The sequence below is a fragment of the Lissotriton helveticus genome, chromosome 3_1 (assembly GCF_964261635.1).
Source record: "Lissotriton helveticus chromosome 3_1, aLisHel1.1, whole genome shotgun sequence".
NCBI lineage: Eukaryota > Metazoa > Chordata > Amphibia > Caudata > Salamandridae > Lissotriton > Lissotriton helveticus.
Window position 1 is genome coordinate 1,383,887,695 of NC_136061.1, and position 17,172 is coordinate 1,383,904,866.

General features: G+C 47.0%; 1 protein-coding gene across 4 annotated transcripts in view; it reads right to left on the minus strand.

Moving 5' to 3' along the window:
- HSPBAP1 (HSPB1 associated protein 1) overlaps positions 1-17,172 on the minus strand; it is a 1,313,039-nt gene that overhangs the window by 903,891 nt on the left and 391,976 nt on the right. For all 4 annotated transcript variants that reach the window (XM_078682025.1, XM_078682026.1, XM_078682023.1 and 1 more), the window contains one exon: positions 98-283. In XM_078682025.1, coding sequence (XP_078538151.1) covers positions 98-278 — 181 coding nt within the window. In that variant the 5' untranslated portion in view covers positions 279-283. The remainder of the gene's footprint in view (positions 1-97; positions 284-17,172) is intronic.

Here is a 17,172-nt window from a genome sequence, read left to right on the forward strand (position 1 = left end):
CAATATGTTCGTGGGCTTAAGGGCAGGAAGTCGGATATACATTTGCATTTGCTGATAACGTAAATAAAAATACATTTTAAGAAAAAAAAAGCTCTACCTGTGTCTGTCTTTCTCTTGCCCATCCGGAATCGTATCTTTTTTCCTTTCAATTTTTCAGAAAGATAACTAGCATTCCATTGCTGTGCTGGCCAATCATAGACCATGTTACTGAAAACTGCAGGGCGATCTAGAGACATCACAATGTTGTTGGCCTCTTCAGGTGTAAATGGCTTGGCCATCTTACCTACAGAACAATAAACAAAACAACTTGTTAACATCTTACTTTAATATATCTCCTCAGTTTCTCGATTAGGAGATCGTTTGCTTGGCGTTTTGTAAGTATTTAATTTATTGAGCACTTGTATTCAATTCAAAGCAGGAGCCTATATGCCATAGGCAAGAGTACAAGAAACATCAGCCCTACTCACAAGTATGAAAAACAAGTTTAAAAACGGTAAACCTTCAAGAGTCACTCACTGCAAGTCTACTTACGTACATATACCGGCGGAGCGAAACAGTGCACCTAATCAAAGCATGAAACACATCGCTTGTCTATAAATATTTTCCCTCAAAGAAGTCCAGGGGTAAAACCAGGGTTCAGACGTCGGGCATCACAAGCCAGACCATAATTAGAGAACAAGGCAAGGGTAGACTTCTAGAAACCTCAGAAGACAAACCAGACCCCATTAGAGGTTAAAGTACATAAGATGTTCTATTCGTCCCTACATTGGAGCTAAGACTGTCCAAATATGACAGGGCGGCCTACCTCAGGGTAAAAACTGACACCTCACCCACCGTTACTGTCAGCCTCGTCGTTAATCGAAAGCTAGCTTGTGCCCCCTGTTCATGAAGTTCTTTCTCAGGTATTGAAGAGCCTTCTACATCAAACATCAAGTATTTTTAAAAAAAACTTAGATTGTCTCATGTGGCAGACCTCTTATTTATTGTTGCCTATCTTAGAATGACCTCTCACTGGAAGGCCTCTGCAGTGTAGCCAAAATTGCACCCATATGACCACTGCCTGCTCAAATACCTCTAGTCGTTAATGTAGCTTCAATTTGAAGCTGTATCAACTGCCAGTCATGAGGGCAAGGCAAAGCCTCTTCTAGGAAAAAGTTCTATTGATTGTGAGCCAAGTAAGTGACTGGTCAGACAATTACCCTCTGGGTTGCAGTCTCATTTTCCAATTTCTGTAGCCGGCCCTCCAGAGAGGATAGAGACACCGAGGCACAGGACTGAAAATAGATTTACTGCTCCACCAATTCCTGCTGTTGAGTAACAAATGATTCCAGTACTTTAGTCCTCCGTTCTACAGCCTCGGATGAAGTGTCAATCACAGAAACCCTTTTCGCTATGCCATCAAGTTTCTCTTTCAGAGCTACAAGTCTGGCATTAAAGCTTTCAATCTTCTTTTATAAGTGTTTTAGAGAAACCATTAATGCCTTTTTACCTCTGGATGCATCTGTAAGGCCACCATCAGGTGTAAGTGAACTCTCCCACCTTTTCTAGGGAGGTGGGAGAAATGGCAGGAAGAAATCATTAGCAAGAGACACCCAAGATTTGTTGGCTGGAGTCATTTTTGTCCCTGGGTGGGGGGGGGGGGCATATATTAAGTGGTTTAACCATGGTGTACCCTGCCCTCCACCCATTACACAAAATTTCCATGAATCGACCTTCAATCAAAAAAAAAGCATGACTGGATAGTCGAAGTCCAAGGTGACCAACATGCGCAAACAGGCTGGTGGGAAGGGTTTGCTCAGAGAGAAGCGAGGTAGTGATGGTTAGCACCCGTATGCATCAAACATACTGCCCCAATTACGCACTAGGTTACATCAACGCCATAGCCCAGGCATACGTCAAACCACACAGAGACAGTCTCCATTAACCCTCCCAGTACACAGCAGCAGGAGAAGGAACCCCTTTCCCAGGATGGAGGGAAATCAGACCGAAGGCCGACACTGCACACAGATGCAGAGAAGATGTCTGCTCTACTGCCTGCTTTTTGTTCTGTAAATAAGCTTTCATATTAAACAATTCACAGTATGGCTACCACCATCATCCAATTAGCTCTTCGGACCAATTACATGAAAACAATAATCAGATTTGATAAAGTGCCACAGAGTAAACAAGAACTCGAACTCTCCCACCCATCTACCTCCTTGGCTCCGTCTGGAGCCCCATGCTTCAGTAGTACGTTGTCAGTCCATATCGCTATTATGTGTGGAGAGCAAGGTGTGTGCCTAATATCCACGGGAACTGCTCAAGGGAAAGTTAGGTCATCTCTGGTTCTGTTCGTCTGGTGCCTGGCAGCAGTCTGTCTATCCCGCCTTACCACTTGATCCATGGGGGCCTGTCCCAGTGGAATTGCCGTTTATTCTTGTAGGGGGAATTACTTTCGAAGGTGTGATCGTCTGCTTTTATTTGTTCCAAGAGGCTCTCCCATGCTCTTGCAGCCCCCATGGTACCACTGCCTTAGGTTAGAGCTTAGGTTAGCACTTTCATAGTTCCTCTGCTAAATTAGTTCCTTCAATCAATCAATCAATCAATCAATCAATCAAGAAATTTGTATAGCGTCCTACTCACCCGGAGGGTCTCAAGGCGCTGGGGGAGTGGTCCGCTACTGCTCGAACAGCCAGGTCTTCAGTTGCCTCCTGAAGGAGAGGTGGTCTTGGGTGAGGCGGAGGTGGATGGGGAGGGAATTCCAGGTCTTGGCTGCCAGGTAGGAGAAGGATCTCCCTCCCATGGTGGATCTTCGGATGCGTGGGACGGCGGTGAGGGCATGGTTGGTCGATCGTAGTTGGCTGGTGGGAGTGTAGAAGGTCATGCGGTTGTTGAGGTACCTGGGGCCCAGGTCGTGGAGTGCTTTGTGTGCGTGGGTGAGGAGGCGGAACGTGATTCTTTTGCTGACGGGGAGCCAATGCAGGTCTTTCAGGTGTCTGGAGAAGTGGCTGTGGCGAGGGATGTCCAGGATGAGTCGTGCGGAGGCGTTCTGGATGCGTTGGAGTCTTTTCTGCAGTTTGGCTGTGGTTCTGGTGTAGAGGGTGTTTCCGTAGTCTAGTCGGCTGGTGACGAGTGCCTGGGTGACCGTCTTCCTGGTTTCGGTGGGGATCCATCTGAAGATCTTTCGGAGCATGTGTAGGATGTTGAAGCATGAAGATGAGACGGCGTTGACTTGTCTGGTCATCGACAGGGAGGAGTCCAGGATGAAGCCCAAGTTGCGTGCGTGGTCCGTTGGTTTGGGTGCGCAGCCTAGGGCCGGGGGCCCCCAGGAGTCGTCCCAGGCGGATGGTGTTGACCCAAGGATGAGGACTTCCGTCTTGTCTGAGTTCAGTGTCAGGCGGCTGTTCTTCATCCACTCGGCTACTTCTTTCATCCCTTTGTGTAGGTTAGTTCTGGCGGTGGCGGGGTCGTTGGTGAGGGAGAGGATCAGCTGGGAGTCGTCGGCGTAGGAGATGATGTTGAGGCTGTGTTGGCGTGCGATGGCTTCGAGGGGGCTCACATACACGTTGAAGAGGGTGGGGCTGAGTGATGAGCCTTGTGGTACGCCGCAGATGACTTCGGTGGCCTCAGATCTGAATGGGGGGAGGCGGACTCTCTGGGTTCTTCCGGCGAGGAACGAGATGATCCACTCCAGGGCCTTCTCTTGGATTCCGACGTTGCTGAGGCGTTGAACTAGGGTGCGGTGGCAGACAGTATCGAGCACTGCGGTGAGGTCCAGGAGGATGAGGGCCGCTGTTTCCCCGTTGTCGAGCAGGGTTCGGATGTCGTCAGTGGCTGCGATGAGGGCGGTCTCGGTGCTGTGATTGGCTCGGAAGCCGGACTGTGAGTGGTCGAGGGATCTGTTCGTCTCGAGGAAGTCGGCCAGCTGTTTGTTGACGGTCTTCTCGATGACTTTGGCGGGAAACGGGAGCAGCGAGATGGGGCGGTAGTTCTTGAGGTCGGTGGGGTCTGCCGATGGTTTCTTCAGGAGGGCGTTGAGTTCGGCGTGCTTCCAGCTCTCCGGGAAGGTGGCGGTGTTGAAGGAGCAGTTGATGATGTCCCGGAGTTTGGGTGCGATGATGGAGTCTGCCTTGTTGAAGACGTGGTGAGGGCATAGGTCGGTTGGTGATCCGGAGTGGATGGTGTTCATCGTCCGGATGGTGTCTTCGGTGTTGACTGGGGTCCAGTCGCGAAGGGTGGTGGTGGGGAGCGTTGGTTCTATGGTTGGGTGCGTGGTCTGTTCGCCGGAGCAGTTGTGTGTGTCTGCGATCTTTTTGTGGAAGAACGTGGCAAGTGAGTCGCAGAGGTCTTGTGAGGGAGTGATGTCGTTGTTTCCGGCGCTGGGGTTGGAGAGCTCTTTGACGATGCTGAAGAGCTCCTTGCTGTTGTGTGCGTTGTTGTCTAGACGTTCCTTGAATGCTGTCTTCTTGGTGGTGTGGATCAGCTGGTGGTGTTTGCGGGTGCCGTTCTTGAGGGCGGTCATGTTGTCTGTGGTCGGGTTCTTTCGCCAGGTTTTCTCAAGGGTGCGGCAGTTCTTCTTGGAGTTCTTGAGGTCGTCGTTGAACCATGGGGCTTTCTTGCTTCCGGGCCTGCTGGGACGGGTTTTCAGGGGTGCGAGGTCGTCGGCGCAGTTGGTGATCCATTGTGCGAGGTTGTGGGCCGCTTGGTTGGGGTCCGATGATCTGGCGGGAGGGTACTGGTTCAGTGATGCAGTGAGCTGGTCGGTGGTGATCTTGTTCCAGTTCCTGCGGGGAACCTGTTGCGGGAGGTGGTGAGTAGTGTTCTTTCTGAAGCTGAAGTGGACCAGCTGTGGTCTGTCCAGTGAAGTCCGGTTGAGTGGCTGAAGGAGATGTGCTTACTGGAAGTGAAGACTGGGTCAAGCGTGTGTCCGGCGTAGTGGGTAGGGGTGTTCACCAGTTGCTTGAGTCCGAGGTTAGCGAGGTTGTCCAGTAGGGTGGTGGTGTTGTTGTCGTTGATGTTCTCCAGGTGGAAGTTGAGATCCCCAAGGAGGATGTAGTCGGCGGAGGGGAGGGCGTGCGGGCTGATGAAGTCTGCGATGTCTTCGCTGAATTGTGTGCGGGGTCCTGGGGGTCTGTAGATGAGGGTGCCTCTGAGTGTGGTCTTGGGGTCGGTGTGTATCTGGAAGTGGAGATGTTCGGCGGCTGTGAGGGTGTCTTCGGAGTTGGACGAGATGCGGATGGTGTTTTTGTGGACGATGGCGATGCCTCCTCCAGTCTGGTTGACGCGGTCCCTCCGGATGATGTTGTAGCCTTCCGGGATGGCAATGGCGATGTCGGGCGATGAGGAGGCGTTCATCCAGGTCTCCGTGAGGAAGGCGACGTCCGGGGATGTGGTGTCGAGCAGGTTCCATAGTTCCACGGTGTGGCTGTGGACGGAGCGGGTGTTGAGCAGGATGCACTTCAGGTGGTTGCTGTGGGTGCTGGGTTTGGCGGGTGCGGGTGGGTTGCGGGTCCGGATGCAGGTGAATTCGCAGGATTGGCAGGTGAAGGGTCCGTGGGTGCGTCCTGGAATGGCTCGGTGGCATCCGGGGAGGCGTCCGGTGTTGAGTGCGCAGAGGGTGGCGGCATCGTACGTCCAGCGGGTGGGTTGGCATCTGCGGGGGCCAGGGGGTCTGGCGCTGGGCGCGGTCCAGGCACGGACGGGCGCAGACGGGCTTACCTTTGGCGCGCCCGCTGCGCGTGAACGCTGCGCGTACGCGTGGTCTCCACCATAAATGGCGTAGAGGGGGGGCGGAGCGAGGGAGGAGCAGCTGGGAGGCGGAAGCGGGGTGGCGAGTGGGGGGGAGCGTGCTGCGTGCGAGGATGCTGGAGGGAGCGGGGTGGGGCCGCGGGGAGCAGCGGCAAGGAGCGGGGTGGGGCAGGAAACAACGAGGACAATGGGCACTTACAGGGCACACACGAGAAACGGCAGAAAAATGGACAACGAGGACAAGCAGGCACAGGGACAGTCAGGGACAACAAGCAGGGACAGTCAGGGACAGCTTACAACTTACAAGTATACGGGCAACACGAGAAAACGCAAAAACTGCAGCAGAAGTACAGCTAACAGCACAGGGACAGGCAAACCAAGACAGGGGCAGTCTTGACTCGGCTCAGCAGCGGTGGCGGCAGAGGGAGGAGAGCGGGCACACTCGGGGTGGCCACGCGGCAGGAGGAGCGACCGGACTGACCAGGTCAGGTCAGGTAGGTCACAGCTCCTTGCCCCGTGGGCCTCTCCTTAAGTACCTTTGTGGGAGGGAGGAGCAGCTGGGAGGCGGGAGCGGGGTGGCCACTGTAGGGCTTATCGATGACTTCCAGTTAAGTGTGATCTGTCTCTTAGCCAGAAACAGGGCTAGATAAATAAATTTGGACGTGCTCTTGCGTTTGCAGGACTTGGGTATGGATCCAACAGACACCACAAGTAATCCAGAAATAATGCAGGCCGTGAAGTCATAACCAACTGCCATAACCTCTCTTCAAAATATGCTTATCTGCGGGCAATCCCAAACCATGTGGAGCGCTCCTGCTCAGATAGCCTCATATCTAGGGCATATGGCTTGAGCGTGAAGGGAAAAATGTATTGATCTTGCCATCCGTGAGGTATGCTCTATGTATGAAATAAAAATCAATTAGTTGAAGTATGAAGTATGAAAATAGCTTTATTCGATTTCAAATAGTAGAAAATCACAAAAGCACAGATTAAAATACATTTCATCATCATTTGCAGTAATTAATCTAAAAGGATGCTTAAGAAAAACATATTGGAATTTTAAGTCAATGTTAATCTAGATCTAATAAAACTTTTTAAAAACATCGCTACCAGGTATATAGTCATTTCATCTTGTAGCATTTGCAATTTCAAGAGTGCCGGTCTACAGTGTCGCAAATCCCATTTCTTCAATAATGTTAACAAATGTATCTTTCTCGGAAGCGAATAGAATTTACAAAACAGGGTGCAATGTATCGTCGATTGAAATGATATGTCATCACAAGGGCGTAGAGGTAAATTTTTGGACCAGATGTTAACTTCGGGGAATGTAATTAGCCTGAAAAAACTCCCCCCCCCTGAAGCGAGTTAATAACATCCGGGTATAGCTGCTCTCCGTGCCAGTTAAATTTGTCTGAATCCCTTTTCCCTGTAGGATCTTATGATTCTCCACAACCGTGATCTTTTTGCCCTCTACCTGCCATCGTTTGTTGTCTAACAAAAGGAGACAGGTTTCTTTCAATCTTTTCCTTGAGATTCTTGCTAGAGAATTCGGAGAATCAAAAAATTCAGGGTGACCAATCTCGTTTAAAAATCCTTTAACATAAATAAACCAATCGATTTTAAGTGCCCCTTGTAGCTTCAGACAATCCTGAATCACATTACTGTTTAATTAAGTTTCATCTGAAGTCCATACCTTATGCCACAGCTGGACCGGACTAGTTTTGATCAGATCTGTAATATATTCCAGCCCTAATTCCTTATGGCAAACATACGATGAAGTTGTCTCAGGTACGGCAAGCAAGTATCGGAGGAAGGCATTCTCACATGACTGAATGTCACGCGTGTCAGCAATCCCCCATATACCCGCTCCGTATGTTACAGTGGACACACATTTCGCCCTATAGATATCCAACAAAATGTGGACCGGTCTGCCCCCTAACTTACTTGCAAAATGGCGAACCGTCCCGATAGCTCGTGAAAAAGCTAACTTCCTAGCATTCGCTGCTGACTACCAAGTGCCCTTCTGATCTAAGTTTATCCCCAGATAGGAGAAAGTGTTTGTTAATTCTATCTTCGATTTTTCTAATGAGATGTGGCACTTAATCTTTCTCTTATTGGAGCAGCACATGCTAAAGGTTTTGCCAAAATTAATTTTTAAACCTCTATTGGCCATATAATCAGCGAAAGTGTTAAGTGCTCTTTGCAGGCCATTTTGTGTCCTGGCCATAATACCAGCGTCGTCCGCATATAGCAAAATTGGAACAGCGAAACCATCAATTTGAGGAAAATCCTGATTTTTTTTCATGAGGTGGGTTGCCACACTGTTTATATAGAGGTTAAATAAAAAGGGTGCCAATATGCAACCCTGGCATACTCCTTTTTTTATTGGTAAAGTTTGTGTGCATTCGCCCTTTTTTCCATAACGTACCTTAGCACCCGCCCCCCGATAGAGTTCTTTTATAAAGCTTAAAATGTTCGTTTCAATGCCTAGGTGTGACAAGGTATCCCAAAGTATTTCGTGGCTCAGGCAATCAAATGCCGAACTTAAGTCGACGAATGTTAAAAATAGATTTCCCTTTTTAGCGACCACGTGTTTACCTATAAATATTGCTAAATTTAGCCCCTGTTCCACCGTTCCTACGCCCTCTTTAAAGCCATACTGAAATCTTGAAAGCACTCCAGTGTATTTTGCCCACATCTGAAGTCTATTTAATATTATTCTGCCTGCCACTTTCATCAGGGAATCCAACAATGAAATTGGCCTGTAGCACTTTGGTTCAGTTCGTTCCCCTTTTTTGAAAATAGGGACCACAATGGCCTCTTGCCATGAATTTAAAAACCCTATTTTATTACTGCTATTTAGAACATTAGTTAATAGGGGTGCCCATAGATTAATATTAGTCTTGTAAATATCTACGGGGACCCCATCTGGCCCTGGTGCCTTGCCTACTGCACTTTCGGCAATAGATACTTCAACCTCTGAGAGGGTAAAACGGGCGATGGGTAAAAATAGGAAAGTGGTCGGGGTTCTATAATTGATTGTAAGGTTTCCTGTCTCCATGTGCAAATGTATTCCACTGTACGTGGGTCCCTAAAATTTACTAAAACACAGTCACCTGTGATGGTTTTTGTGCTGTTTCCAACCCATGGAGTTCTACGGACCATAAGAATTTCACTTGTAATATGTCGGGGCAGAGGACGATAAACGTTAAGCCAATGTGCCACCTTGTTCTTCAGGGACATAAAGGTTTCATCAGCGGGGTTGCTTAATACCGGGACACCCATCAATACAACCAGGTATGGGCTGGTTTCTGGTGGTAAATCAATGATATGCCCCCCTTGCCGGAACCCTTTTAACAGAGCACCTTGTTGATCTATACTATTTGCTTTAGATTTTGTAGTTCCCCTATCAACTAACTTGATGGGGCTAGCAGGTTCCACTTGGGGATTTGTTGATTGGATAGCAGGATTAATTAAATTAGGTTGTTTAGTCAGAGGCGGGGGTTTGTGAGAAACCTGTACCTCAGGCACAGTGATCGACTGAATGGTGCCTACTTGTTGCTCCTTCGAGGTGTCTACCAGACCCCTGGTGACCAGTTCCAGCTTTAGAAGCTGTTTCTCAATATTTACAAGTCTGGATTCCAGCGGTTTAAGGGAGGATTTTAACATCGCTCCAAATTTCGCAAGGAAAGGGTCATCTAACACCTCAATTCTGACCGTGGTTTCAACGCCGTCTCCGGAGTTTGAGTCTTTACTCAACAAAACCGGAGACGGGAGGGCCTGGCTCATTGAGGTGTTCCCTGGAATATCCCCCTTTAGGTTCATAGCTATATCATTCTTACCCGATCCCTTGGCTAATTTAGATGTTCTACCTCCAATAATTGAAGTGTCAGCCCGCTTCCTTTTAGGGATTGCTCCCGTATGTCTCTCCCGTAATTGTCTAGTATTTGGTATCTCAGGCACGCTAATCTTATGTGTGACTGGATTTTGTATGATAATTTCAGGCGAGACAGGGGCATGTTCATAAGTGCTCGGGGGGGCTACTTATTAAAGCTTGGGTTTGTAGCAGGTTGGGTCGGGCAATATTCTCAGGAGTACGGGCTGTCGCAATATGGCCCATGAAAGATCTTTTAGCCAAGGCCAGATCCTGTGACACCCGACGTTCCATTAAAATAATTCCCTGATCAATGACAGAGTTAGCTCTGGTAATGAAATTTTCCAGAGTGCCTGTTAACATCATCCCTGAAGCGTTTGTTCTGGTCTTAGACTCCCGTGCAGTCATTATAAAATATAAATACAGAGCTTACTAAAATAACAAAATACACAGTTAACTTAGAAACAAACGTAAGAGAAAGGGTCCAGTCCGGTCTCCTCACGGTCTAGAACGGGCTAAAACGGGCCCGCCCTTGGCCCGGCGCGCGCGTCCCACGGTACGCGGGCAAAGGTGTAATTATATAGAGGGGAGAATGGGCGGGAAGAGTCACAGCTGCCACCAATTCAATCGCGCTCGGGCTGCTGGTCCTCGCAGTCCCGCAGCGCTACTCCCCAACGGCGTCTGAACACATTTGCCTATTTTATAGACTATTAAAATGCATTTGATACGATTGATCTAAACATGCTGTGGGCAAAATTGGCTGGTTGCGAGATTGATAAAACCCTTCAGAATTTAATTATACAGTTGTATTAGATACCTAGGTGCAGGTTAAAGTAACTGCTGAAAGAGATTTGACTACATTATTAAAATGGAAAATGAATTAAAGCAACAATGCATGTTATTCCCTTTGTTATTTAAACTATGTCTTGCTGATCTTTTTTGCAAAGTTAGATAATAAGAAGGGGGACTGTCCAAACTTTTTTATCTTATCTTTGACTTAAAGAAAGGTAGGTCCTTACCTTTATAATCACAAATAGAGTAACATAGGGATTCTAAAAACACTGATGAATGCCCAAGACCTTTATTTAATGTAAACTAATGTTGGCATGTATGGTAATGTTCAGACGCGGCTATTTCGATATTGACCGTGCCATAATCATAACGTTGGGCATGAATTGTGTGTGTTACGTTCTTTTGTACACGTTTATATGTGTAAAGTTGTGCATAAAGTGGCGGCGCTTCATTTGTATTTGGCGGCCATTTAGACGGCTATATCACAATGACGCCTAGGCTATATTTGACGTGCACGATACGCCCACATTGCTGACGATTGATCGTATGTGGCAATGTAGTACACAATGACGTCCACGACACGCCCACTTTACTTTAGAACGCCCAGAAGGGACTACTTTACCCCCCTATGTTCTTTTACCTTTCTAATGTGTATGGTGTCACCATGTATAGCCTAAGTCCATCTGCTGAACCTACCCTTTAAAATGCTGTATTGTGTGTTATGATTGGTGCTGTACTTCTTGAGTTTACCCGCCTCAAAGCTTTACAGTTCTCTCTTTATAATAGTAGTATAGATAATACCACATTGAGCAAAGTAATCACCTATGCCCCAAATTAGTTACCCATAGGACTGAAGAACACCTTATACCAGTACACTCTTTCCCATTCTCTGTATCAACAATGAACTTTACCAACCATAGGTCATGGGATTTCAGACAGGAAAAGGAGTTAAGTTCCTTCAATAGAGTTAAGATGTTTTGCCTATTTAGAGTATCATGTCTGCCCTGAGACTAACACTGCAGGCAGAAATACATTTGTACCAAAACTGAATCTTCATGGGAGTTAACAGGTACACATTTCGAGGGTAATACTGTAGTTAGAAGAGAATTCTATAAAAACTGAATCTTCATGGGAGTTAACAGGTACACATTTCGAGGATAATACTGTAGTTAGAAGAGAATTCTATAAAGATAGAACCCTGTAAAGGTAAATAATGAGTAGTCGCAGATCTGCAGGTGAGTTACTCACCAAGTGTCCACGACTCCCCAGTGCTCCTACCAATATCTAAATTTCTTCAACAGGCGCTCTGTCGGAATATTTGACAGCGAAGTGTGCAAGCAATCCATTAGAGGATTAGAAACCCCATTAATGCCCCCTGATGATAACATAGTGAGGCATGTATGGTGCAATTACCTGTAACATTCCGCCCAGGAACCGGGACTGATCAGTGTTGGGAGCGTATATGTTAACTAATGTAATGTCTCTGCCCCCCAAGTGGCCGTTGATGAGAACATAATGCTCTGCTGCATCTATTTTCTGTGCTAACACTTGGAAGGGAACCACCTTGTGCAAATGCTGAGTATTCAGTGTAGTATATTTAGCCACACCATCGTTTGCGGAGGGCCAGCCCTTCAGCAGAGGTCAAGTTCATTTCATGTAGCAGCGCTATATAGACCCCCATCAGTTGCCTGCACCTAATATCTACTTGTCACATTGCTCAGATCATAAACATTCAAGGATACAATCTTGTTTTGTGTATGTTCCCCAGCTATTGTAGTGGAGTGATAGTTCGTCTCCCCTTAAAATCAGCAGATGCTCTATCTGATTGCGTTCCTCTCAGCCTGTTTGTAGTCTTTCCCAGTAGCTGGGCACCTTAGGAGACCCCAAAAAAGAACCAAACCCCATTCCCCCACCCCCGGACAGTAAGGCAAAATCCTTCTATAAATTCAGAAACAGGAAACATCGTTAAACACCTGTGTTAATAGTTCACATGATCAACGTTAGAAGAGTGGCGTGCTCCTCAGGAAGCAGTCCTCCCATCTCTGCAACTCATCATCCAGCCAAACCAATACTATTAGACGAGTACATGTTTCCTCTATGTCTAATAGCATTCTGGTAGCATTTTAAGTTGACTAATTCCCAGGGCGTAATATCACCCTAATATGAAAATGTTTAGACAGCAGAGTCAACTGGCATCATATGTCATCTGCAGACCTTAGATTGACTTGGGGATAAGTCCTGTTTTGGGCCATGATCTACTGCTTGCTTGGCCACACCTCCTACATGATGTTAATATAGCCATGCCCATATTTGGGAACAATGTGACAGTTAAAATACTACAAAACTGTACAGCAAACCCAGTATGCCCTTAGGTGCCAGCCTACAAAGGGAACATTCCAGGACCTTACCATTAACAACTAGATTAACTGCTTATCACAGAACTTGCACATTAACGGACACATTGATTTTCAATCATTTAACAAAGTCCAGCAGCACCTTCTCTGTAGGTATCCACAACTTTGAAACGGTATGGGGCCCGATTACGATGCAGCCATAAAAGGCTTTGGTCGGAGCCTTTACAGCCGCATCATAATGAGCCGGTCAGATTTCTTCTGGACTGCCTCATTTAAATGTAGATAGTCGGTAAGGAATCTGACCGGTCATTCCGGCTAGCTTCTGACAGGCTCAGAGAGCCCGTCTGCTGGTGGGAATGCCGCAAGTAAACTCAAGGGCGGGCCATTTTGCCTTGAGATACAATGACGGTTTCCGACATGGTTTCCATGCTGTTCTGTCAGACATGGAAACCACGCTGGAAAGCGTCTTTGTGGCCCCCCAGCCGGGCCCCCTTTGGTGCACGGCCTTTGGTTGGAGACCGAAGGGGCACCTATGGTGGCCTCCTGTTAATCCCTGCACCTTGTTGCAGGCACCTTGAGGTGCCTGCCACGTGGTGCAGGGATGAACTGCACTTCCCATTTTACTATGTAAACCGTCCGGATTGCATGCTTCCATAGTAAAATATAGGAATGCGACCGAATAGTGTTCAGACGCATCTTAATGGGGCAGTCGGGACCGCCGAACGGGTGTCAGTCGGTCCCATGACCAAGACGTTGTCGGGAGGATTTATTCCGCCCGACATAGTAATTACAAGCAATACATTGGGCCATCGAACTTTTTTCCTAAATTAAGCTTTGCGGGAGTCCTATATTAAGTTCTAGTGGATTTTCCTGGAATGGTCCGCATAAGCAGCCTTTAGTATCTATCACCCTTATATTCGACTATCAGATATCTGTGTGCACTTATCAGACCAGTCTTGCTAATGGCCTTTAACTTACCAATAGGCTGAAACGTCATTGACACCGGGGTACTCTGATTTGGGGCACTTTCTCAGGTCGTGCATATTGGGAATATGGGAGTAAGTGAAAATACTACAGGGTCTCAAATGTAATATATTCAGGGTCATCGGAATAATGGCGCAATGGAGGCCGCAATTGTGCTGCAACGTTTACAAAATTATACCGCAAAAAAGGCAAATTATGCAGCATTATCGAGCACAATCTAGAACTGTATTAAGGCATTTTAAAAACTATTCAAACGGTCTGGGAAATGGGGACCCTTCTTTAGTACAAGTTTCACACCTGAATACTGCACTCAATGGCTGATCCTTCCTTAGGATTAGCAATTGCAAAGAACCTCCTATTATGTGTTGTGTTTAGTCACCTTTGAACTGTTTGAGCTAGAAGCATGTTTTGGTAAAATCTGAAAATTATGCAGCATATGTTGTATTATGTAGCATACGGGCAAATCAATGAGTATGTGGTAAATGCTGCAGCTGCAAAATTGTGGAATTCCACTTCCCTCAATTAATATAGATTACCTATTTTATGCCTTCTTTTTTTGTACATACACGTTTTTGATTTCTGCGACAGTACAATCTACACCGAGTACCACACAATTTTCGATTGTATATATTATTGTGAACAAACTATATTAAAATATGTCCATTTTGCCATACATATCGCTACTGCTGGTTTCACTGACATGCTAACATTGACTGATTCTAGATAACTCGATGGTCCATGAACTATAATAAATCACTAAAGAACTGCTGACTTATCAGTGCATATTACCCCGGATTCCTGTACAGGTTCTTGAGTTGCTCTTGTTGATTATTAATATTAAATAAATAAGTGTCTCATTCTTCTCCTTGTTGGCTTCAAAGGTTCACAACTTCAAAAACGAATTCGTAAATAACCTATGGCCAAAATTTAGAATTGGTAGGAGGAAATGGCACCTACCATGTGCCAAGATTCCAAACAACTGCCGGATTACAAGAAAGGCAATGACAGAGCTCATGCTAGTGTCCTCTCTGCCACTGTGTGGTGATAATGCTGACATTTCTTTATTATTTATTTACCAGCTGTGTATACCACACGCAAGGCCCTAGATGATCCAAGCGGTTTATGCAGCCAACCAATTATTTAAAAGCAACTCAAACAAATAAATACTGTGGAAACAATGAAAATGTATATACATTAAATCGCCCCATGGACGATTTCATTACTCGCACAAACCTAGCCATTGATAAATAAATTTCTAAACTGCAGACTCGTGTCTCCTTGGACTTGGCCGCTGCTAGAAGATTGTCCCAGGACTTTGCCAAGTCAAAAAAATCCTCCTTGGGACACATAGCAGCTGCTGTAACTCCGGAGCGTCCGGCCATCCCGCGCTGCGTAATTACGCAGGCAGACGTCCATCATAGTCCGATTCCACTCACTTCACCTCTATCCTTGTGTCCCGCAACCCAGTCTGATAAACAGAATCTATCTGTGGCTACTCCCGGCCAGCCAGCTATTAATTCCCCTTCTCTGGTAACTCCTGAAATACCTGTATGTAATAACACCAAAGGTAAACTACCCAAAAGGAAACGCAATACTAGGTCTGCTTACTCTCGTAAGAAAGCTAAAATTGCTGTGGCACACCAGCTTAATGTGGGAAGTGTACCTGTGACTAATGCTACAGGAGGGTGTGCCTCTTCGTCCCAGGCACACACAGAGGTAGTTGAAGAGGGCAGCCTCTGCATCTGTTAACACAATTGCTGAGGGTGATGGCTTACACTTTGAGGGACATGAAGGGAGGGATGGGGAATTTATAGGCTTAGTTTGGGAAACTCTAAAGAAGCTTCTTTCTCCCTTAGACCTGAGATTATCACGCATTGAAAATAATTTGCTAGAGATGGAAAAGAGCATTATAGCCCTGGCTACTCTTGGCTTGCGAGGACTAGAAAACCAAGGTCTTTTAGAGAAAGACCCAGCCCCACAAGCCCCACAAGCCACACAATTTCCACCCCCAACACCTGCCATAGCACGGCCAGTTCCCAAACCGCGAACCATGGGTGTGGATCGAAAAACCGTTGATCTTCCAACTAGACAATTGAAACTCCCCACCACCCAAACTCTTGTACACTCCAATGCTGGCACTCCCTCAAGACCAATTGCCAGCAAAGCTGTTCACCAATTGATCCAGGGCCCACGTATTAAGACTAACTTTCGAGGGGGTTATATTGATCTTCCACCGGAGGCCAATGAGTACGTGGTTGTGTTGACGGGTTTTCCCCAGATTGAAAATGACCAGCACGAGAACCACTGGTCTCTGAAGAATAAGATCATGCACTGGCTCAACGTGAACAGACCGATTCCAAATGGTCGGAGAAGCAGAGTCTTAATGGTCCGTCGAGTTCCATGGGTGGGTCCCTCAAGGAAATCTAGTCCTGGGGACTGTATAGTGGTAACATTTGAGGATCCATACACGGCACACCATATTTGCTCATGGCCCATTGATGGCGAAGGCTTACCCATTGTACCTAGGCCACTGTCCTTTTTTTATCCCCCACGCACTACGTATACTCAGGATGGCGACTGGTCTCTGGTACGCCATCGGTTATGGAGGGGGTACTCAAATAAAGACAAAGATCAAGATTTATCGAGACGCTGGCTTGGGCTTCCAACCATGAACAGGTTTGGCTGCCTTGAGGATGTTGATTGACTCCCAAGGCAACCTGTTTCTCCAGCAACTGAAAAGGCTCTCTTAACCTTGGGGGTCTCAAATCCCCTATTCCTGTCGACCGATTCTGAGGATACTAACCCCATCACATCTACACAATCTATGATATATCCCCCGCTAATAGAGGGGGCTCTGAACTCCTCAAATAATTTAGGAACCCAAGCAGCAGTGCAGGATCTAGAGGTTCCCCCTATGACTCTCGTGTCACCCCATCGGATGGCCCCGCCGGATGGCAAGCGACCCATCGTAATCAGGGCCTTTACCCGATCCCAGAACGGGCCCCTCCAAAGACAAAATAAAGCTGTTGCAGTGGCGTCAGGATTAGAGCCTGATCCCGCTATATTGTTTAGCTTGCCTAGACAGGTTACCCCAGGTAGAACCCAGTTAAAGATTCTAAGTTGGAATGTGGAAGGGCTTGCTCGCAATTTTGACATCCCAGAGTGGAACTCCTTTTTGGATCCCTTTAGCATCTGTCTCTTGCAGGAAACCTGGTGCCTAGAACCTAGACACAGGGAAGGCTTTACAACTTACTTTGTTCCCGCCACTCAACAACAGGGTAGCAAAGGTCGCCCGTCTGGCGGCCTTCTTATTTGGGTCAGTATCGCATTGGGTCTAAGTGTAAACCATAAATTCACCCAATTCCCCGATCTCCAGAGAATACCTATACAGTGCCAGGGGGGCAGGAAGTTAGAAGTGTTTAACCTCTATTTAAGGGGGGC